The following is a 23,932-nucleotide window of genomic DNA, read 5'->3' on the forward strand; positions in this document are numbered from 1 at the left end:
GTTTAAAAAAACGCTTGTTGGTTAGGTTCTGGGAAAACGGAGAAAATTACAGAGTTTTCGTTCAGTGTTCCTTTGCACATGTTGCTGGGTTTTGCCGAGGACTATAAGCGTGTAATTGCTAATGTCAGACAAGAATTGATCCTTTTGCGGTCATCTACCGATTTAAACGCAGTGCACAGTACAAATGCTGCTGAAGTAGTTTTGGAAATTACAGGGGTATACTGGAGGGTGTCACACGTTACCGTATCTGATCCTTACCGTTTGAAACTACTAAAGATGATTGAAAAAGATACAAAAGTGCATTTACCGTTTAGATCGTGGGAACTGCACGAGTATCCATCAGTACCACAGACCACTTTACAATCGTGGACTGTAAAGACCTCCAGTCAGCTTGAAAAACCCCGTTACGTAATCATAGGATTTCAGACTAGTCGCAAGAATGACATAAAAAAGGACATGTCATGCTTTGATGCTTGCGATCTAAAAAATATTAAAGTTTATTTAAATTCGCAGTACTATCCATATGATAACATTCACGGTGATTGGTCCATCTTCTATGAAATGTTTTTCCGTTTCCATTCTTCGTACTACGGGAAACAAAGCTATCCAGCAGTGGACAAAGAAAAATACAAAGATAAAGCACCCCTGTACGTTATTGACTGTTCAAAGCAAAATGATTCCATAAAATCGGGCCCTATTGATGTGCGAGTAGAGTTTGAGTCGGGTACAGCCTTTACAGCAAATACGTCCGCGTACTGTTTACTTTTACACGATACTCACATGACATATTCATTACTGACAGGTACTGTTAATAAGGTAACCGTTTAAAGAAAATTTAGTATGAGCGATGACGTCGCAGGGAGCGGATGTGAGTATAGAGCCGATGCTCATTCCCAAGAGCAAGGAACCTATAAATTTACTAACTGGGGTTTTCTTGAAATCAGACTATCATTTGGATAATGACCTAACAAAATGTGTCGTGACGGGGATTTTTCTAAATAGAGGGCTCGGAGTGTTATTTAAAGGTAGAAAAGGTTGTGTTTATTGGTCGTACGATGCATTTTGTCAGCTTGCAGCTCACTTTAATGACGTCACCCTAGCACTCGAGGGTAAGAACCAATACTCGTTCAAAGTAGATACGGGGGAGGATATTAGGGTTAACATGGTCTTTGGTCATCAGTATGCTTACGTCTCTGACGGCGAGCACTCTATAACTCTCAACCAGAATGAATGGTGCATGTTTGTTAATAACCTCCCTCTAATTTACATTTCACTTAGGGAGCTTTTTTACCGGGACGATTTAATCAAAGAGTGTATCAATCAAGTCCTTTCCGGTGTGAACGAGTGTACAGATCAGTTACCTACTTTAATAGCCGAACGTTTGTTTAACGAGATATCACTGTACAAAAGGTGGCCAAATGGCGTTTGCAGTAGTTGAGTTTCAAGCCTTCATAGATAACGATAACAAATTTATAATTAAAGAGTTGGCCGTTGTCGGTGGCTCTTTAAACTGCCAAATTATTTTCAAACCACCTTATAGTATTACAAATTTAAATGAAAAAATGCAAAGAACCGCTCGCTGGTTAACTCGGCATCACGGTATCCGTTGGAATGAAGGGTCTGTACCGTACAATGAAGGTTTAATTACAGCACTTTGCATTCCTTTTAAAATTATTTACACAAAAGGCAGAGAAAAGGCAGAGTTTTTGCGAGGGTTTCATCCCAACGCACGGGAAATTTCTGGCCCGTCCATTTACAATTTCTGCCTACCGGGAATAAGCTGTGTCACCGGTGACCATAAAAGGTGCGCTTTCAGCGCAGCCTACACTCTACAGTACTATTTAAACCTTTCACTCCATAAAACCGGTCAGTATGAGCTTGGAGATGGAGAACGCCTGGTCACTGTTGTCTCAGGAGAGCAAAGAGCCCCACGGGGTTCTAACAGACAAATTTGTCATGAAATTTAGTAGATTTTTAGATTGGGAAATTTTATCGTCCTATTATGATTTTTCCATTGAAATGCTCAGAATATACTTTCACAGAGTGAACTGGGCTCCAATTTTAAAGCGCCAGAAATTCCCCGAATACTTTCTTCGGGAAATGGCTGTAAACTTTGACGGGTGCTGGAGTATTGTATGTAAATATCAAAAGTTGTCGGAATCTTTTATCCACGACTTTGCAAGTAAAGTAGATTGGGACAATGTAGTTTTATATCAAGATGTAAGTAGTAATTTTGTAGATAATCATTTAATGTACATGGATAGAGACGTTCCTTATTAAAAAACGGATTATAGTTCGAGGTGTTTCCTTGTGTGTGTGTGTGTGTGTGTGTGTACTCGCCCAACAGGCAGGCTTAAAATCCATAAGTCCAGGGGCTGGTACGGAGGTTGGCCTAAAAATCGTAAAACATTGCGTTATCCTCCCTATGTGTGAGTGTGTGTGAGTATGTGTACTCGCCCAACAGGCAGGCTTAAAACCCATAAGTCCAGGGGCTGGTACGGAGGTTGACCTAAAAATCGTAAAACATTGCGTTATCCTCCATGTCACCTAATTTCCCTCTCACCTCGGACTATAATCTGACAAAAAAATAACAAAAACTTTTAAATCTCTGTCATTCTTAGTAAATGAAATGACGTAGGCTAAAATGAACGGTTCGCCTAGTAAATAGCCTGATGACTTTCAAAATGAACGGGTTGACAGAGACAAAAAAAACATATAAAAGTAAAATATCCTTTGTCAGTGGCAAAAAGGGTTAATTGAAAGGCTTCACCGAGTAAATAACCCTTTACATTTGTCAAAGGACCAAAAAATGGGAGGTGGCAAATCTGTTATGGAGTGGTCATCACCGTAGGCTGCGATGGTTGGGGCAGCCTACCCCAGAGGTTAGGACTCTTGGTGAAGCTCTGGGTTAACAAAAAGAACGCGCTGGGACCCTACGGCCTAGCCTAACAGCTTACCGTGGTGTGGAAACTGGGTCACTTGTCTAAACTCCAAAGAACGGGTAGAATCTCTCCACAAACAAAACATTTGAGTTTGTCAAAGTCCAAATCACAGATATTTGTAACAAACCAACCACATTCTTCATCAGCACCATCAATCAAAAATGAATTACACACTCTGCAGCAAATGAATCTATTGAATATCGGATAGTACCAGAATTTCACTAAACACTGTCCGTACTCCATAGTCTACGCGGCGGAAGTACCTAGAGGGTTCTCTCCCTCCTGTCAAAAGTACCTAAAGGGGGGATCTCCCCTTGTGATTTTATATTTAGAACAAGGGTGCCTATTTAAGCACAAAACACGTGCAAGCTTCTCAAAGCCATGGCTCCTGTCAACGTGTGTGTTTTCCTACTGATGCTAGTGTCCTCTTCTGACGCTGCTCCAGAAAAACGTCCAAGAGTAAGTACTAGTAACATAAAGTACTAAACAAAACACACATTAAAATGTAAACTGATTTGAGTTTCTTTTCAGGAAGAAACCCCTCCTAGGACAAGAGACAGAAATTATATTTTAACAAGTACAACATTTTTAAGTGACGAGCGAGCTACATCCGTTATCCAAGCGGTGGGTTTATTTGTATGATTTTTGTTAAACTTTTATCCACCATTTAAGCTGCATTTACAACATATCCATATTTTTATTTAGATGGCTGAAGACCGTACATCTCCGATTGACAGAGCTCTTGTGGAAGCCGAGGATGCGGCTAATAATTCACGCGTGAGCTTGGACCAGCCTCCACCAGTCTACACTACATTGACCCCTGTACAAAGATCTCAAGAACCCCAACCATCAACATCTTTAGGGGTGCCAAGAGTCCTTCCGCAATGGATGCGAGCTCACCCTGAACCATCAACCTCAACAGGAAGAACTAGGGTAAGGAGATCGGGATTGGGGAAAATACATATAAGTATACATTTAGGCATACAATAAACACTTACCTATGTTTCCAGATGCGACGGTCTGCTGCTCGGTGTGTATCGTGCCAAGTTGAAGCCGATCGTCAACAAATTCGAGAGTTTAGGCTGGCCGATTTTTTACAAAGATGGAGTGGTAGCCGACCGGAAGGTTACGAACTAATTGATATCTTGACAGTAGTTCAGACTGTCAGAGTGGAATTGCAGGACACACTATGGCTAACTAACCACTTTATGGAGGATACAAATGTCCCAGAAATGATCCGTATAGCACCCGCAATTTGGGAAGACATCCGAGACTCGTTGGAAGCAATACTAGTTTCCACTGGAGAGCGAATAAACAGAACTAGAGATATCGATAGCGATACCAGTTCTAATGAAGAATTGCCCTCTGCAGGAACAATCAGTTGTCGTATTTGTTTTGAAAATCTACCGACTATAGTATTAATGACTTGCTGGCACACTCTTTGTAAAAATTGTGCTAATCGTATTGTTAGGTGTCCATTCTGTAGAAAGGCCGTCCTCGGCAGGAAAGAATTATATTTCTAAGCCCCGCCCTAGGGCGCTCCCCACTACCCCGGTATAAAACCAGAGGCATCTGCCGAGGGTAGCCACTCTCCACATCCTACCAACTCCACAACTCTCTCAAGGTAAATATCGCTGCTGTAGTTTACTAATGTAGCTTGTAGTGTAAAAATAACAGCATAGGGCCTCTTTACTATCATAGTTCCCATAGTTTTTAGGGATCAACCGGGGATCAAACCAGCAACCTCCAGATTTAAAAGCAAACACTATAACCACTCGACTATCCATACAATATTATTACGACAATATTATATGGTTTTAGATGGATCTTTCTACAAAGCTGTCGTCTTGCGAGGTGCTCTCTTCCCCTTTGAAAGTCCCCATCAAAGATCTGACCGAGCCGGCGAAAATTCAATCTGCTAGACGAATCAACACGAGATTCGGAACCATGGTGATCGTACTACACGTCACCACATCTGCCGGCGAGGAGAGGGTGACATTTTTACCCTCGAGGTTCACCAGCCTCCTCACAGACGAAGATCTAGAATGTTTCACAAACTCTAAATTGTATAGTGTTAAATGTACGGGGATGGTGGGGAATTCCCCAAATGTGCTTATTTATAAACATTAGTTTTTAGCATGTTGTTCAGTAGTAGTAGTGCTCAGTAGTTTTTAACACTTCACTCAATTCTTTATAAATTAGTAATGTGTCTTGCTTGTAGAATAAATATTTGTAACATTATAACTGCGTTTTCAATTCCAAGTGCACCCTCAAAATAAGGGAGGGGGGTATTATATGGTATAATACTAAGCCAGTTCCTCTAGATACAAGTACAATACGATATAATACCTGAACCTGGGGGTGTCCTTCAGACACTCGGACAGTCCCAAACCCTGTCCTAAAGGGTGCACAACAAGTTTTCTATATACTATTTGCTAGGGACATGAAGTTTTTTTCGTTTGGCGAGAAGGTGAGGTTTTTTTTGTTTGGCGGGAAAATAAAAGTGAGGTTATGGAACTTGGCGGGAACCTACGCAATACGTTGTTTGGCGGGAATCGGCGGAGAAGAAGTAAGGTTTTTTTCGTTTAGCGCGAAAGTCACTTGGCGGGAAGGTGATTTTTTCGTTTGGCGCGAAAGTGAGGTTATATTACTTGGCAGGAAGGTGATTTTTTCGTCTGGCGCGAAAATAAATGTGAGGTTATGTTACTTGGCGGGAAGGAGAAGTTTTTTCGTTTAGCACGAAAGTGAGGTTATGTTTCTTGGCGGGAAGGTGAAGTTTTTTTCGTTTGGCGGGAACCTACGTATGCAATACGTAAAGTGAGGTTAGATGTTTGGCGCGAAAACAAAAGTGAGGTTAGACCACGTGGGACACCAGAGGGCGACCACGTGGGACAAAAGGGGGCATGGCCTAGGGGGAAGGGTGGGGATGAAATGCTGCTCTCTGATTGGTGGCCGCAAGAGCTGCTTTTCCTACTCTTGTACTCTCCTAAAGGCCTGCATTGGTTTGTAAACGTAGAAAATAAGGGCGTGGTATCCCGCGGGTGTATTGGTATTGGTCTTATTGTGTGGAGTACCTACTCAAGTTGCCGCCGGCGATAGGCATTGTTGAACTCCCTGCGGAAGTTACAATTGTCAATCAAAAGCAGCGAATTGAAGCTGGTATTGTGCTGCTAAAGATCGTCTACTCGTCTAACGATGCCAATAGAGCTGCTAGCTCACTTGGGACATGAGTTGGTGGTAACTTATAAACATTCGATCATCATTTTTTATCTTTTTGGTTCGTAGTTAAACTTGCAAGACACTCTCTACAGAACAAAAAAATAGTTTATTAGATAACTTACTAAAAGTAAGTTTTTCTTACATTTTAACCAAGGGACCATCATGACGTAGTTTACATTCATTTAAATTATTAGACTTTGATCCAAACTTAGATGTAAATTGTTCTACTGTTCTTAGAAATATTAACCTAGTAACATTTTTTTATTCATATGTGTATTGAAGAGAACCTTCGACCATATCTACTACTCTTTGATGGTCTTTCAGCCATTTTGCTATTATTGTTTCTGATTGTTTTGGGTTGAACATTGAATATTTTCAATTTTAAGAAATGATTGTTTAGCTTCTGTACCTTCTTAAATATATTGTAGAAAATGTAATACATTTTTTTCATCAATGACCACATGTTTCAAAGATCCTGTAAAGACTAATAAATGAAGATCTCTCAACCTGAAAACCTAATCAATATTCATTTAAAAAACGTATCAACAACTTCCATCAATTCCTGTAACCAAAATTAATTAATGAATGCTTTTAGGTTGTCAACCCAACCACAAATTACTTTCTCAGACGTCTACACGATGAGAGGCTATTTAATCAGCTGCAGGAAGGGTGTTTTTACATCATTCAAGCAATTAGCCTAACAGCTTGGTTACCCGAACACCTGTGGTCAGGTGATATGTGGAGGCAAAAACCCTTACAACCCCCAAACCCAAACCTTCCAAAAACCGTTGGTAACTTTGCTGTTGTTTTAAAATTATACTGCCAATTCACATACATAGGTTACAATAAGATATAAAAATAAGAAATAAATTTCGTGATTTACTCTTTGGGTCATGTTTATGTCATATTCACTCAAAGTTTTATAAAACTGTAGTAACATAAAACTGTTACTATTAAATATTGATAAGACACTTTGTTTTGGACATTTTCTTATCAAGTTGTAATTTTTTTATGGTTTTCTTTCAATGAAAAATATTGTTAAAAAACGTCACATTTGTCATAGTTTAAACTATGTTTTTTTTATTTTCCACGCGCTTATATACAAAAATATTCCCGTTCTATCAAGCAAAAACAGTATACAAAAAACATTTTTACAGCTATAATTATATTTCATACTTGTTAGTTACTTTTGCTTTTTGTCATCACATTTTTGTAACTTCTCAACTTAATAATCCTCTGATCTTAGTAATGGAAATGTTAATAATAAAATATTTGGTAGATAGCAATATTGGATTTTTCTTTGTTTGAAGTTCATTGTTGGTGATGGTGAGTTAATGTTGTTCAAAGGTTTATTGCGGACATTTTGATTTTGATTTTGATTGGATTTTTATGTGAATCCTGCTTTATGGCAAATTAATTCCGACGGTAAAACTTTGTTGTCAATGCTTTTGCAAAGATTTAAACCACCTCGTCGTCTCCTTTTTAAATACGCTCCCTTCCGACAATTTCTTGAATTCCTACAATGCCATTTACATACTGAAAGGTACGATTCGAAATAACTCTCGAAACGTTACGAAGCGATTTAAACGTCACCTGCGGTTTCTTTGCGAGTTGACGATTTGACTTGTAAATCTAGTGCCGAGGGACTCCCTATACTCCTGTGGGGAGCGGTTAGGGGCGCTTTTTGGGGGAGGTAATGTATGAAATGCTCAGTCCCTTAGCTTAAGTCAACAGTTGCCGTTGAGAGGACCAAATTGATTGAGGGATTGCTATTGTCCCCGCCCCAAGTCTCAAGTCAGTTTTCCCCCAGAATCTACCGTTTTCCACGTGCGGTGTTTTGAGCACGTGAGTGGAAAATGTACAACATATTCTATTAGCTTCAATTTTCAGTTTGTTTTCAGATAGATACATTTGTTCCGACAATATTTACAACACAACAAACAACAACAATATTTTAGTTGTAGTTGTACTGACGTTTTCCAGTTATGTAACCCTGCATTTTGTAAAAAGATATTCTTGATTTCTGAACAATTATTATGTGTTATAGTTGTTCTATTGTATTACTGTTAATTTCAAACAATGTTAGCTTTTATATTTAAGTTAATTTACCTTAAAAATAGCAAAAACCACAAAACAATTCAGGTTATTTTTGCATACTAGCCTACTACGTGATTATGTTTTGTTACATTGAATTGTTAATACTTTACACCCGAGTTTTATAGTTCCTCTTATTTGAAATATTGCTTAACACTTTATAATAAATATTTTTGTACTGGTCAGCTTTACAATTAATTAATATCCATTATTTCAAACCGGCTAAATTATGTTATTTACGTAATCTTTGCAAAGATCTTCCTCCAAAAATTTGGGTTTTTACTATTCGTGATGAAAAATATCCGCAAAAGATACTTACACAATTAACATAAATTACCGTCATCAAAAGTGCACTTCAAAACGAAGAGCTGATTAACTATTTTGTAATTTTTGGTAAAATAGCGTTTAATCAATTCTAAAAATCTGGCAATTTCCGGAGGGTTATCTTAAAACAATTATATAATCGTTGCAAACGGAATTTATTGTGCAATCGACGCCGTGTCTCTTATGTTAGCAATACCAGCAAAACTCTTAAACAGGTGATTTGCATGACAATCATTGTTTGGTATAATAAGAAAAATATGTACATAGAATGAAATTAATCAGTCTTAATTAGGCTAATTTTTAAAGTGCTAAACAATGTTGAATTGCTGTCACAGACCTTAGTGAAGCTGAAGAGATGTTTGGTTTGGGGTACCCCACCTGACTTGAAGCACTGGGCAATGGCGGCGTCGACGAGGACTGTCCATGTACACGTTGACCTACTTGCACTATTACAATTGTCCGTTAAATAAACAAAAAATAATTTCTTCTTGGGATAAAAACAAAACTATTGTCACTTCTATTAGCACTGTACAGACTGATTAATTTAAAGAAAAAAAAGGTAAAAATTGCGGGATGTTGAAAAGATGATGCGGATATACGATAGTAAATATGGTGATAGTTCAGCGGCGGACGACAGTGGACTGCGTCGTTTGGAAAGATATCAGTGTTGAGGGCAAAGGCTGCATACCTTCGTTAGCGGCTGAATAGCGGAAAATTACTTGGGCTAGGTTTTGTTTGAAACGGAAGAATATAAATATGGACTCGATTTAAAAATCATGAAACCTAAAATATCCAACATATCGCCCCCCTTGAACCAACCTGGTTCAATGAAAAAACTGAAAAATGGGAAAAGACAAATGAAAATAAATTGAAAGGGGGTGAAAGGGAATGCTTAGGAATTAATTGGTAGGAAGAAGGGAAACTTTGACGGTTGGCCGACTGAAGTTCCCTGTAGCGGTGCGTAGATGGACCACTCGTACAATTCCGTCTGCTCCTGGAGATACTGCGGTGATTCTTGCAAGTTTCCATTGTAGGGGAGGAGTGTTAGGCTCATGAATAACAACAAGGTCACCAATCTTGAGGTTCTCTGTTTTACTCGTCCACTTAGAGTGATGCTGTAGAGTATGCAGATACTCTTGGGACCATCGAGTCCAGATGTGTTGAGAGAATGCCTGAACTAATTGCCATCTCCTCAAGCGGTTACAAGAAGTTTCATCATATTGAGGTTCAACCATGGATTTCAGAGGTCCACCAGTTAAAAAGTGTCCTGGGGTTAGAGACTCTAAGTCATTCGGATCTCCAGAGAGAGGGGTAAGCGGTCTTGAATTTAATATTGCTTCGACACGTGACACGAGAGTTATGAATTCTTCATAAGTCAGGATTTGGCCACCGATTACTCTATGAAGGTGATGCTTAAAACTCCTAACAGCTCGTTCCCACAAGCCACCTTGATGAGGCGCGTGTGGAGGCAGAAATTTGAAAGAAATGTTGTTTTCTTCAGCAAAACGGTGAGTTACTGGATTGCAAAGGAGGTTGTTAAAACATTTGTGAAGTGCAGCAGCTGCTCCGACAAAGTTGGTTCCACAATCACTATGAATTTCCTTCACTGAACCACGTCTGGAAATAAAACGTGTAAGAGCTGCTATATAAGCTTTTGAGGACAAATCCGACACAACTTCTAAGTGTACGGCTTTCGTTGCAAAGCAGACAAATAGACAAAGATAAACTTTAATAGGCTGAAGCCTTTTTAGGACATACAATTTCACTGTAAATGGTCCGGCATAGTCGACTCCAGTAACATTAAAAGGTCGGGTTGCTACCACTCTTGGGGAAGGTAAGTCTCCCATCAATGGTGTGTTTGGCTTAGGTTTCATTCTGAAACATCTCAGGCGTTTAAAAATCCTGGAGCGTATGATACTACGAGCAGAAAGTATCCAATATTTCTCACGAAGAACAGCTTGGAGTTGTGTTGGTCCACAGTGAAGAAAGATGCGATGATGATAATCAATTATCAAATTTACAACAAAATGATCCTTTGGTAAGATAATTTGATGCTTGGCGCTGTACGGCAACTCAGAATGTTTCAGTCGTCCTCCAACTCTTAACAAACCTTCATCATCAAGCAAACGGTGAAAGGCGTTGAATGCGAGAAGAACACACATTCTTCTTTGACAGGGAATTAATATCCTCAGAGAAACTCTCTCTTTGAACAAGCCAACAAATCCGTTTGTTCGATACTTCTAACTCTTCAAGTGTGAGAGAATGAGTAATCCTTTGCTTAGTTTTCAAGCAGGAAATAAAACGTAAAACGTAGCCCATGACATGAAGTAGTTTAGTCCATGAAGAGAATTTATTGATAAACTTCAGATCTTGATCTTCAGCTATCGTAAGAAGATTTAGTGTTGTGGTTTTAATTTCTGGGAGTTCCTCTTCGGGAAGATGACTCGATGGTTGAGGCCATGAATCAGATGAACTCTTAAGCCATGTGGGTCCAGACCACCAGAGCTTGTTATGAATAAGAAGAGATGGGGTTAATCCTCTAGAGGCAACATCAGCGGGGTTTTCAAGAGTAGAAATGTGTTTCCATATGCAGGAAGGGGTCAATTCTTGAATCTGTGCAACACGATTTGCAACATATAACTTCAAACGATGAGAAGGGGTGTGAATCCATGAAAGAGCCACAGTGGAGTCACTCCAAGCGGTAACAGAATCTATCTTGTAGCGATCTGAGAGTTGATCAACACAGTAGTGTAACAGTTTGGCTAAAATATGTGCTCCGCACAGTTCAAGGCGAGGAATCGTGATACGTTTCAGGGGTGCCACACGTGACTTGGCTATTAATAAGTTGACATATATACTGCCTTGCGGGTTCTCAGTTCGTAGATAAACACATCCAGCAAAACCGAGTTCACTTGCATCTGAAAATCCATGCAACTGAATATTAACCGCATCACTCAGAGATATGTACCTGCCAATCTCCAAATTTTCAATCTCAGGAAGTTCGTTGACAAAAGTTGACCATCTGTCGATAATATCACTAGGAAGAGTATTATCCCAATCTAGGCCTAGTGACCATATATGCTGCATGAGAGCCTTAGCCCAAAAAATAACAGGGGTAAGCATGCCTGTTACATCATAAATCTTAGCGATGGAAGACAAAATTGCTCTTTTGGTAAAAATCAATGGAGCTTCAGAAATTGCATATGAGAATGTGTCTGAGTGTGGATTCCACTTCAGTCCAAGAATACTAACACAAGGTGAGTCAGTTGATAAGCAGTGTTGAGGGGGTAAATTTTCCAATATTTGGCTATTGTTAGACGCCCATTTGCGAAGTTCAAAGCCTCCTTTTCGTAAAAGGTTTATTACATCTTGCTGTAATTTTGCAGCTTCTTCAACAGTATCGCTGCCTAGTAGCGCATCGTCTACGTAAATTTGTCGTTTAAGTGCATGAGCAGCAAGTTCATGATTCTTTCCTTCATCATGAATTAATTGTTGTATTACTCGATTAGCCAAAAATGGCGAAGAAGTCATACCATAAGTAACGGTTGTCAACTGAAAAACTCGAAGCGGCTGTGACATTTCTTCTCTCCAATAGATGAGTTGAAAACGTTGGTCTTGTTCATGAATAGAGATCATACGGAACATCTGTTTGATATCACAAGCAAAGGCGATCCTATTTTGACGAAAACGTAGAATTATGTCTGTTATTTAATTATGTAACTTGGGTCCTTGATGCTGTAGACTGTTAAGTGTTACACCAGTTGAAGTTTGAGAGGACGCATTAAATACAACACGTATCTTTCCATCCTTAAAGACACCGTGGTGTGGTAAGAAGCAATGATATTGGTTATTTAGATCAAATAAGTTTGAGGGTTTCATTTGACCAAAGGATTCGTAGTCATTCATAAATTCAATGTACTTTTCTTTGAAATCAGGTTGCGATTGAAACTTACGTTCAAGCGATTTGAAAGTTTGTAAAGCAACTGTAGAAGAATTTCCTAGTTTTACTGGATTTTCTTTGAACGGTAAATAACAAACATATCTTCCCGTCTCGTCACGAGAGTGAGTTTTCAAAAAATGATCTTCACATTCCATTTCCTCTGGGGATAGCTTAGAACAAGCAGGTGGTTCTTCCAATGCCCAAAATCGCTGAAGTGTTTCATGAAGTGTAAGATCATTGATGGAAAGTAAAGTCGTCAATCCACTGAAGGTTTGGCCGTCTTGTGAAGTAGGCACGTTCCCAAGGACAACATATCCAAAAATAGTGTTTATAGTGTATGGCATACGATCACCAAGACTGGTGGCAGATCCAATAATAGTTTGAGCAAACAGATCCGCACCGATGAGCAAATGTCCAGGAGTGTCGAAGTTGGGATCGGCAAGTGCGTATTCTTTGATTTGAGCCTTTATTTCAGAAGATATCTTGACACTAGGCATATCATTGGTAATTCTATCAAGTATGAGGACAGGATGTGCCGTAGCAAGTGTTTTCCCGTTAAGCGAAGAAATATTTACAAAGGAAAGTCCCTTAGGCTTTATTCGAGCTGAGGCAATGCCCTTTATCTCGTGAACGCCAACAGACGAACGCTGAATGTGAATCATACTGGCACAGTGTTCAGATATTATACTCGTTTGTGATGCACTATCAAGCACAGCTCGGACAATAATATTATGACCATTCGAGGTAGAAATTTTTACCAATGCAGTGGCAAGAAGTACAGTACAGTTGTGGCTGGCAGCACCAGTGTCTACATGAGCAGAGAGTGTATTTGATTCAAATCCTTGCGGTACAGGAGCCTTCAATTGTGTTGTGGAATTGGCCTGAGTCTTATTCGAGGGCTTAACAGATTTTTTCATTATAGGCTGGTCCGTTTTGTAAAAATGCAGTAGCGTATGGTGTCGCTTAAAACAAACTCGACACGAACTGGATGACTTACATGAGCCTAAGAAATGTCGTCCTAAACAATTAACACATAGGCTATTGTTCTTAATGAAGTTGAACCTATCGTGTGGTGATAAGGCACCAAAAACATCACAGCGAAAAATGTTATGCGATGCTCCATTGCAGTAAGCACAAGTATGAGCTTGTTCATTGTCATTAGAAGAAAGCATTACAACTTTGCTTGGCTTGGGACTAGCGGTTTGCCTACCTAGATAAGGCATGTTCTTACTACTTCCATAGTTTTTTAACTGAAGGGAAGAATTAGCATGTGAGGTCGAGCCTAAGTTAGCCGCCTCTCTGTAAGAACACTCATTTTCCAGAAAGTTTATTATTTCTGTGACAGAAGGAACCTGTTTTGAGTCATCTCGTTTTTGTTCAAAATCTGAACGCATAGCGGAATCAAGCTTTCTCAAAATATGTGTACTTAAGATCAGGTTGTCATCAGTTATGTTATGGCCAAGTGCTTTAAGAGCTTGCTGATTTCCATTAAAAATTGAAATAAAATTCCTAAGTTGTGTAACATTAGGCTTAGTAAGCTGCGGTAGGTCCAAGATGTTAGTAGAATGTAATGAAATCAAGAGCCTTGTATTGTGGTACCTCTTAAGCAGGGTTTGCCAAGCAATTACATAATTAGCACTATTTAGTGGTATAGACTTAACTAAGTTCAAAGGTTCATCTGAAAGACAGCTTATGAGATATGAGAATTTCTCAACATTAGAAATTGTTTTATTATTATGTACAGTACTTTCAAACAGGCCATGAAATGAGACCCATTGCTCAGGATTGCCAGAGAATGTTGGCAGTTTGATTTGCGGCAATTTCACAGTCAGATTAACTGTAGGAGTAGTAGGGCCTACCTCGGAAGTAGAGTCATTTAGGCGTGACTCTTCAAGTTTAACTGGTGGAAGTAACAAACTACAGTTTGACTGAATCTCAACAAAATAATCAGAAATTTTTTCTTGCAGTGAAGTAATTTTATCATCTTGAATATCTTCAGGAGTGGGAGTAGTTTGAAAAAGTTTATTTACTATTCTCTCAAATTCTGAGTGCTTGGTTATTGCACTTTGAGACAAGAGTTTAAGTTTAGCAATCTGTTGCTCGCTTAAAGTAGTCACAACCTGAGTTTCTTTCAATGCATTGACTTGTTTATTTATTGACTCAAGCCTAGCTTGAATAAGTTCACTCTGTTTGGTGAAGGAAGAAAACCTCATGTTGAAAGAAAATTAAACATAGGAAATATTCAGCACAAAACAAATCTGCAGTAATGATAAGACAATAAAATATAATTTGACTTTCCTCAATTTAATCAAATTCTCAAATGCACAAGTTAGGCCTATAGTCTATGCTTAGGCTATGGGTAGCACAGGCAAAAGCAACACTGCATAGGTAGTACAACTTAATGGTGTGCTATCAAATACATAATAATAAGAGATGCTTTCTTAACAAAATAGGTTAACTATTTATACCAATAATCCAAACTATTTTGTGGCTTAAATAGTTTAAGAAATATTTCCAAGTTTATGTGCAGTATAACTTACTTGTCGTAATCTATCATCAGCAAAATATTCACATAGGTATTTCTCATATTAATCCAGTGCACATTAAAACCATTGAAAATAATATCAGTTATATTATTTGTTTACTTATTAACTGCAATGATAATTATTTGAATCAGTCAATAAGTTCGAAATCAAAGTCAATCTTGAGTAGATTTGAGGTTATTCTGACTATCACTCAAATGTAGTAATGTAAACAAAAATCTGACAAGCTGACAGCTAAAGTGAACTGACAGGCTGACAAGCGATGCGGTAGTGAAGTCTTGATATTTGTAGCCGTAGACTCGACGTCGTAGATGGCTGTGGCAGTGACGTAGCGGTTAGCGGACAGGAAATTCCAGGAAGGAATATTGGAATAGTCTATTTGAAACAGGAACAGGAATGTCAATTTGGACTCACAATCGTACAGGAAAAGGAGCACAAATACAAAATGGCGGAATGAGCAAAATTATTCCACGCAATGAGAAACGAAATCGAAATGAAATACCATTCAGCTAGAATACGTAAAAAATGAAGTGATATTACAAGTATTCGTGGTAGGAATAAATAAAATTATGTTCTAACCAGAAACTGGTAAAATAATCCGGTTCGATGAGGCCCAAAAAATGTTTGGTATAATAAGAAAAATATGTACATAGAATGAAATTAATCAGTCTTAATTAGGCTAATTTTTAAAGTGCTAAACAATGTTGAATTGCTGTCACAGACCTTAGTGAAGCTGAAGAGATGTTTGGTTTGGGGTACCCCACCTGACTTGAAGCACTGGGCAATGGCGGCGTCGACGAGGACTGTCCATGTACACGTTGACCTACTTGCACTATTACAATTGTCCGTTAAATAAACAAAAAATAATTTCTTCTTGGGATAAAAACAAAACTATTGTCACTTCTATTAGCACTGTACAGACTGATTAATTTAAAGAAAAAAAGGTAAAAATTGCGGGATGTTGAAAAGATGATGCGGATATACGATAGTAAATATGGTGATAGTTCAGCGGCGGACGACAGTGGACTGCGTCGTTTGGAAAGATATCAGTGTTGAGGGCAAAGGCCGCATACCTTCGTTATCGCGAAGAGCGGCTGAATAGCGGAAAATTACTTGGGCTAGGTTTTGTTTGAAACGGAAGAATATAAATATGGACTGGATTTAAAAATCATGAAACCTAAAATATCCAACAATCATAGTGCGGAGCCTTTGGCGAATTTCCAACCGAGCTTTGAATTCCAATTGTATTCTTTTTTTAGCTATAAAAAGTATTAAAAACTCCTACCCAATATAAGTGCTATTTCTTTAACTACTATAGTAGTGCCGTTCAAAAGCTACATTAAATATATTTCAATATAATATATTTATTTGATCCCCTGATGCAGCTACAATCAGTTAGTTACTTACTGTACAAACATTAGCTAGGTTCCTGTTGTACTAAATGACTCTGTATTGTATGAATGATGTGTATATTGATCCCCTGATGCAGCTTAATACAATCAGTCAGTTACTTATATTGTACAGGCATTAGCTACGTTCCTGTTGTACTAAATGGCTCTGTATTGTAAGAACGAACTGTATATTGATCCCCTGATGCAGCTTAATACAATCAGTCCGTTACTTATATTGTACAGGCATTAGCTACGTTCCTGTTGTACTAAATGGCTCTGTATTGTATGAATGATGTGCATATTGAACCCATGATGAACCTATGATTCATCTATGATGCATCAATGATCCATCTTTGATGCATCTATGATGCATCAATGATCCATCTTTGATGCATCTATGATGCATCTATGATTCATCTATGATGCATCAATGATCCATCCTTTGATGCATCTATGATGCATCTATGATTCATCTATGATGCATCAATGATCCATCTTTGATGCATCTATGATGTATCAATGATCCATCTTTGATGCATCTATGATGCATCAATGATCTATCTTTGATGCATCTATGATTCATCTATGATGCATCAATGATCAATGATCCATCTTTGATGCATCTATGATGCATCTATGATTCATCTATGATGCATCAATGATCCATCTTTGATGCATCTATGATGCATCAATGATCCATCTTTGATGCATCTATGATGCATCAATGATCCATCTTCGATGCATCTATGATGCATCTATGATTCATCTATGATGCATCAATGATCCATCTTTGACGCATCTATGATCCATCTTTGATGCATCTATGATGCATCAATGATCCATCTTTGATGCATCTATGATGCATCAATGATCCATCTTTGATGCATCTATGATGCATCTATGATTCATCTATGATGCATCAATGATCCATCTTTGATGCATCTATGATGCATCAATGATCCATCTTTGATGCATCTATAATGCATCTATGATTCATCTATGATGCATCAATGATCCATCTTTGATGCATCTATGATGCATCAATGATCCATCTTTGATGCATCTATGATGCATCTATGATTCATCTATGATGCATCAATGATCCATCTTTAATGCATCTTTGATGCATCTATGATGCATCTTTGATGCATCTATGATGCATCTATGATTCATCTATGATGCATCAATGATCCATCTTTGATGCATCTATGATGCATCTATGATTCATCTATGATGCATCAATGATCCATCTTTGATGCATCTATGATGCATCTATGATTCATCTATGATGCATCACTGATCCATCTATGATGCATCTATGTTCCATCTATGATGCATCTATGTTCCATCTATGAAGCATCTACGATGTATCTATGATGAATCTATGATGCACCTATGATGCATCTATGATCCATCTATGATGCATCTATGTTGCATCTATGATGCATCTGTGATCCATCTATGATGCATCTATGATCCATCTATGATACATCTATGATCCATCATCTATGTTCCATCTATGATGCATCATCTTTGATCTATATATGATCCATCTATGATCCTACCTATGATCAATCTACAATCTATGATACATCTATGATGCATCTATGTTCCATTTTTGATGCATCTATGCACTATCTATGATGCATCTATGCACCATCTATGATGCATCATAGATTCATCATAGATACATCATAGATGCATCATAGATGGAACATAGATGGATCATAGATGGATCATAGATGCGTCATAGATGGAACATAGATGCATCATAGATGGATCATAGATGCGTCATAGATGGATCATAGATGCATCATAGATGAATCATTGATGGATCATAGATGAATCATAGATGCATCATAGATAAAACGTAGATGCATCATAGATGGAACGTAGATGCATCAAAGATGGATCATTGATGCATCATAGATGCATCAAAGATGGATCATTGATGCATCATAGATGCATCATTGATGCATCATAGATGAACCATAGATGCATCAAAGGATGGATCATTGATGCATCATAGATGCATCATAGATGCATCAAAGATGGATCATTGATGCATCATAGATGAATCATAGATTCATCATAGATGCATCAAAGGATGGATCATTGATGCATTATAGATGCATCAAAGATGGATCATTGATGCATAATAGATGAATCATAGATGCATCATAGATGCATCAAAGGATGGATCATTGATGCATTATAGATGCATCAAAGATGGATCATTGATGCATCATAGATAAATCATAGATGCATCATAGATGCATCAAAGATGGATCATTGATGCATCATAGATGCATCAAAGATGGATCATTGATGCATCATAGATGCATCAAAGATGGATCATTGATGCATCATAGATGAATCATAGATGCATCAAAGATGCATCAAAGATGGATCATTGATGCATCATAGATGCATCATAGATGCATCATAGGATGGATCATTGATGCATCATTGATGCATCAAAGATGGATCATTGATGCATCATAGATGAATCATAGATGCATCATAGATGCATCAAAGATGGATTATTGATGCATCATAGATGAATCATAGATGCATCATAGGATGGATCATTGATGCATCATAGATGCATCAAAGATGGATCATTGATGCATCATAGATGAATCATAGATGCATCATAGATGCATCAAAGATGGATCATTGATGCATCATAGATGCATCAAAGATGGATCATTGATGCATCATAGATGCATCAAAGATGGATCATTGATGCATCATAGATGCATCAAAGATGGATCATTGATGCATCATAGATGCATCAAAGATGGATCATTGATGCATCAAAGATGAATCATAGATGCATCATAGATGCATCAAAGATGAATCATAGATGCATCATAGATGCATCAAAGATGGATCATTGATGCATCATAGATGCATCAAAGATGGATCATTGATGCATCATAGATGCATCAAAGATGGATCATTGATGCATCATAGATGAATCATAGATGCATCATAGATGCATCAAAGGATGGATCATTGATGCATCATAGATGCATCAAAGATGGATCATGATGCATCTATGATTCATCTATGATGCATCAATGATCCATCTTTGATGCATCTATGATGCATCAATGATCCATCCTTTGATGCATCTATGATGCATCTATGATTCATCTATGATGCATCAATGATCCATCTTTGATGCATCAATGATCCATCTTTGATGCATCTATGATGCATCTATGATTCATCTATGATGCATCAATGATCCATCTTTGATGCATCTATGATGCATCTAGATGCATCAAAGATGGATCATTGATGATCCATCTTTGATGCATCTATGATTCATCTATGATGCATCAATGATCCATCTTTGATGCATCTATGATGCATCAATGATCCATCTTTGATGCATCTATGATGCATCAATGATCCATCTTTGATGCATCTATGATTCATCCATGATGCATCAATGATCCATATTTGATGCATCTATGATGCATCTATGATTCATCTATGATGCATCAATGATCCATCTTTGATGCATCTATGATGAATCTATGATTCATCTATGATGCATCAATGATCCATCTATGATGCATCTATGTTCCATCTATGATGCATCTATGTTCCATCTATGATGCATTCCATCTATGACGCATCTATGTTCCATCTATGAAGCATCTATGATGTATCTATGATGAATCTATGATGCATCTATGATGCATCTATGATCCATCTATGATGCATCTATGTTGCATCTATGATGCATCTGTGATCCATCTATGATGCATCTATGATCCATCTATGATACATCTATGATCCTACCTATGATCAATCTACAATCTATGATACATCTATGATGCATCTATGTTCCATTTTTGATGCATCTATGCACTATCTATGATGCATCTATGCACCATCTATGATGCATCATAGATTCATCATAGATACATCATAGATGCATCATAGATGGAACATAGATGGATCATAGATGGATCATAGATGCGTCATAGATGGAACATAGATGCATCATAGATGGATCATAGATGCGTCATAGATGGATCATAGATACATCATAGATGAATCATTGATGGATCATAGATGAATCATAGATGCATCATAGATGGAACGTAGATGCATCATAGATGGAACGTAGATGCATCAAAGATGGATCATTGATGCATCATAGATGCATCATTGATGCATCATAGATGAATCATAGATGCATCATAGATGCATCAAAGGATGGATCATTGATGCATCATAGATGCATCAAAGATGGATCATTGATGCATCATAGATGAATCATAGATGCATCAAAGATGGATCATTGATGCATCATAGATGCATCAAAGATGGATCATTGATGCATCATAGATGAATCATAGATGCATCATAGATGCATCAAAGATGGATCATTGATGCATCATAGATGAATCATTGATGGATCATAGATGAATCATAGATGCATCATAGATGGAACGTAGATGCATCATAGCATCAATGATCCATCTTTGATGCATCTATGATGCATCTATGATTCATCTATGATGCATCAATGATCCATCTTTGATGCATCTATGATCCATCTTTGATGCATCTATGATGCATCAATGATCCATCCTTTGATGCATCTATGATGCATCAATGATCCATCCTTTGATGCATCTATGATTCATCTATGATGCATCAATGATCCATCTTTGATGCATCTATGATGCATCAATGATCCATCTTTGATGCATCTATGATGCATCTATGATTCATCTATGATGCATCAATGATCCATCTTTGATGCATCTATGATGCATCAATGATTCATCTATGATGCATCAATGATCCATCCTTTGATGCATCTATGATGCATCTATGATATGATGCATCAATGATCCATCTTTGATGCATCTATGATGCATCAATGATCCATCTTTGATGCATCTATGATGCATCTATGATTCATCTATGATGCATCAATGATCCATCTATGATGCATCTATGTTCCATCTATGATGCATCTATGTTCCATCTATGATGCATTCCATCTATGACGCATCTATGTTCCATCTATGAAGCATCTATGATGTATCTATGATGAATCTATGATGCATCTATGATGCATCTATGATCCATCTATGATGCATCTATGTTGCATCTATGATGCATCTGTGATCCATCTATGATGCATCTATGATCCATCTATGATCCTACCTATGATCAATCTACAATCTATGATACATCTATGATGCATCTATGTTCCATTTTTGATGCATCTATGCACTATCTATGATGCATCTATGCACCATCTATGATGCATCATAGATTTATCATAGATACATCATAGATGCATCATAGATGGAACATAGATGGATCATAGATGGATCATAGATGCGTCATAGATGGAACATAGATGCATCATAGATGGATCATAGATGCGTCATAGATGGATCATAGATGCATCATATATGAATCATTGATGGATCATAGATGAATCATAGATGCATCATAGATGGAACGTAGATGGAACGTAGATGCATCAAAGATGGATCATTGATGCATCATAAATGCATCAAAGATGGATCATTGATGCATCTATGATGCATCATAGATGCATCAAAGGATGGATCATTGATGCATCATAGATGCATCAAAGATGGATCATTGATGCATCATAGATGAATCATAGATGCATCATAGATGCATCAAAGATGGATCATTGATGCATCATGGATGCATCAAAGATGGATCATTGATGCATCATAGATGCATCAAAGATGGATCATTGATGCATCATAGATGAATCATAGATGCATCATAGATGCATCAAAGATGGATCATTAATGCATCATAGATGCATCAAAGATGGATCATTGATGCATCATATATGCATCAAAGATGATGCATCAAAGATGGATCATTGATGCATCATAGATGCATCAAAGATGGATCATTGATGCATCATAGATGAATCATAGATGCATCATAGATGCATCAAAGGATGGATCATTGATGCATCATAGATGCATCAAAGATGGATCATTGATGCATCATGGATGCATCAAAGATGGATCATAGATACATCATAGATGCTTCATAGATGGAACATAGATGCGTCATAGATGGAATGCATCATAGATGGAACATAGATGCATCATAGATGGAACATAGATGCATCATAGATGGATCATTGATCCATCATAGATGAATCATAGATGAATCATAGATGCATCATAGATGCATCAAAGATGGATCATTGATGCATCATAGATGCATCATAGATGCATCATAGATGCATCAAAGGATGGATCATTGATGCATCATAGATGCATCAAAGATGGATCATTGATGCATCATAGATGAATCATAGATGCATCATAGATGCATCAAAGATGGATCATTGATGCATCATAGATGCATCAAAGATGGATCATTGATGCATCATAGATGAATCATAGATGCATCATAGATGCATCAAAGATGGATCATTGATGCATCATAGATGAATCATTGATGGATCATAGATGAATCATAGATGCATCATAGATGGAACGTAGATGCATCATAGCATCAATGATCCATCTTTGATGCATCTATGATGCATCTATGATTCATCTATGATGCATCAATGATCCATCTTTGATGCATCTATGATGCATTAATGATCCATCCTTTGATGCATCTATGATTCATCTATTATGCATCAATGATCCATCTTTGATGCATCATAGATGCATCAAAGATGAATCATAGATGCATCATAGATGCATCAAAGGATGGATCATTGATGCATCATAGATGCATCAAAGATGGATCATTGATGCATCATAGATGAATCATTGATGCATCATAGATGAATCAAAGATAGATCATTGATGCATCATAGATGAATCATAGATGCATCATAGATGCATCAAAGATGGATCATTGATGCATCATAGATGCATCAAAGATGGATCATTGATGCATCATAGATGAATCATAGATGCATCAAAGGATGGATCATTGATGCATCATAGATGCATCAAAGATGGATCATAGATGCATCAAAGATGGATCATTGATGCATCATAGATGAATCATAGATGCATCATAGATGCATCAAAGATGGATCATTGATGCTATGATGCATCTACGTTCCATCTATAATGCATCTATGATTCATCTATGATCCATCAATGATTCATCTATGATGCATCAATGATCCATCTTTGATGCATCTATGATGCATCTATGATTCATCTATGATGCATCAATGATCCATCTTTGATGCATCTATGATGCATCAATGATCCATCTTTGATGCATCTATGATGCATCTATGATTCATCAATGATCCATCTTTGATGCATCTATGATGCATCAATGATCCATCCTTTGATGCATCTATGATGCATCTATGATTCATCTATGATGCATCAATGATCCATCTATGATGCATCTATGATTCATCTATGATGGATCAATGATCCATCTATGATGCATCTATGT

At 37.7% G+C, this 23,932-nt stretch overlaps 1 protein-coding gene across 1 annotated transcript; it reads right to left on the minus strand.

The window, feature by feature from the left end:
• Positions 1 to 9,478: 9,478 nt before the first annotated feature.
• On the minus strand, positions 9,479 to 10,453 carry LOC128982052 (uncharacterized). The gene has a single exon (XM_054401090.1). The coding sequence runs from the start codon at positions 10,451 to 10,453 to the stop codon at positions 9,479 to 9,481; it is 975 nt and encodes a 324-aa protein (XP_054257065.1).
• Between the last annotated feature and the right edge of the window lie 13,479 nt (positions 10,454 to 23,932).

This window comes from Macrosteles quadrilineatus, unplaced genomic scaffold (genome assembly GCF_028750875.1).
Source record: "Macrosteles quadrilineatus isolate MER2022 unplaced genomic scaffold, UCM_ALF_1.0 Scaffold_93__1_contigs__length_393980, whole genome shotgun sequence".
NCBI lineage: Eukaryota > Metazoa > Arthropoda > Insecta > Hemiptera > Cicadellidae > Macrosteles > Macrosteles quadrilineatus.

Coding starts and splice junctions, on each gene's coding strand:
- LOC128982052 (XM_054401090.1), bottom strand. CDS start 10,453: ATGAAACCTAAGCCAAACACACCATTGATGGGAGACTTACCTTCCCCA.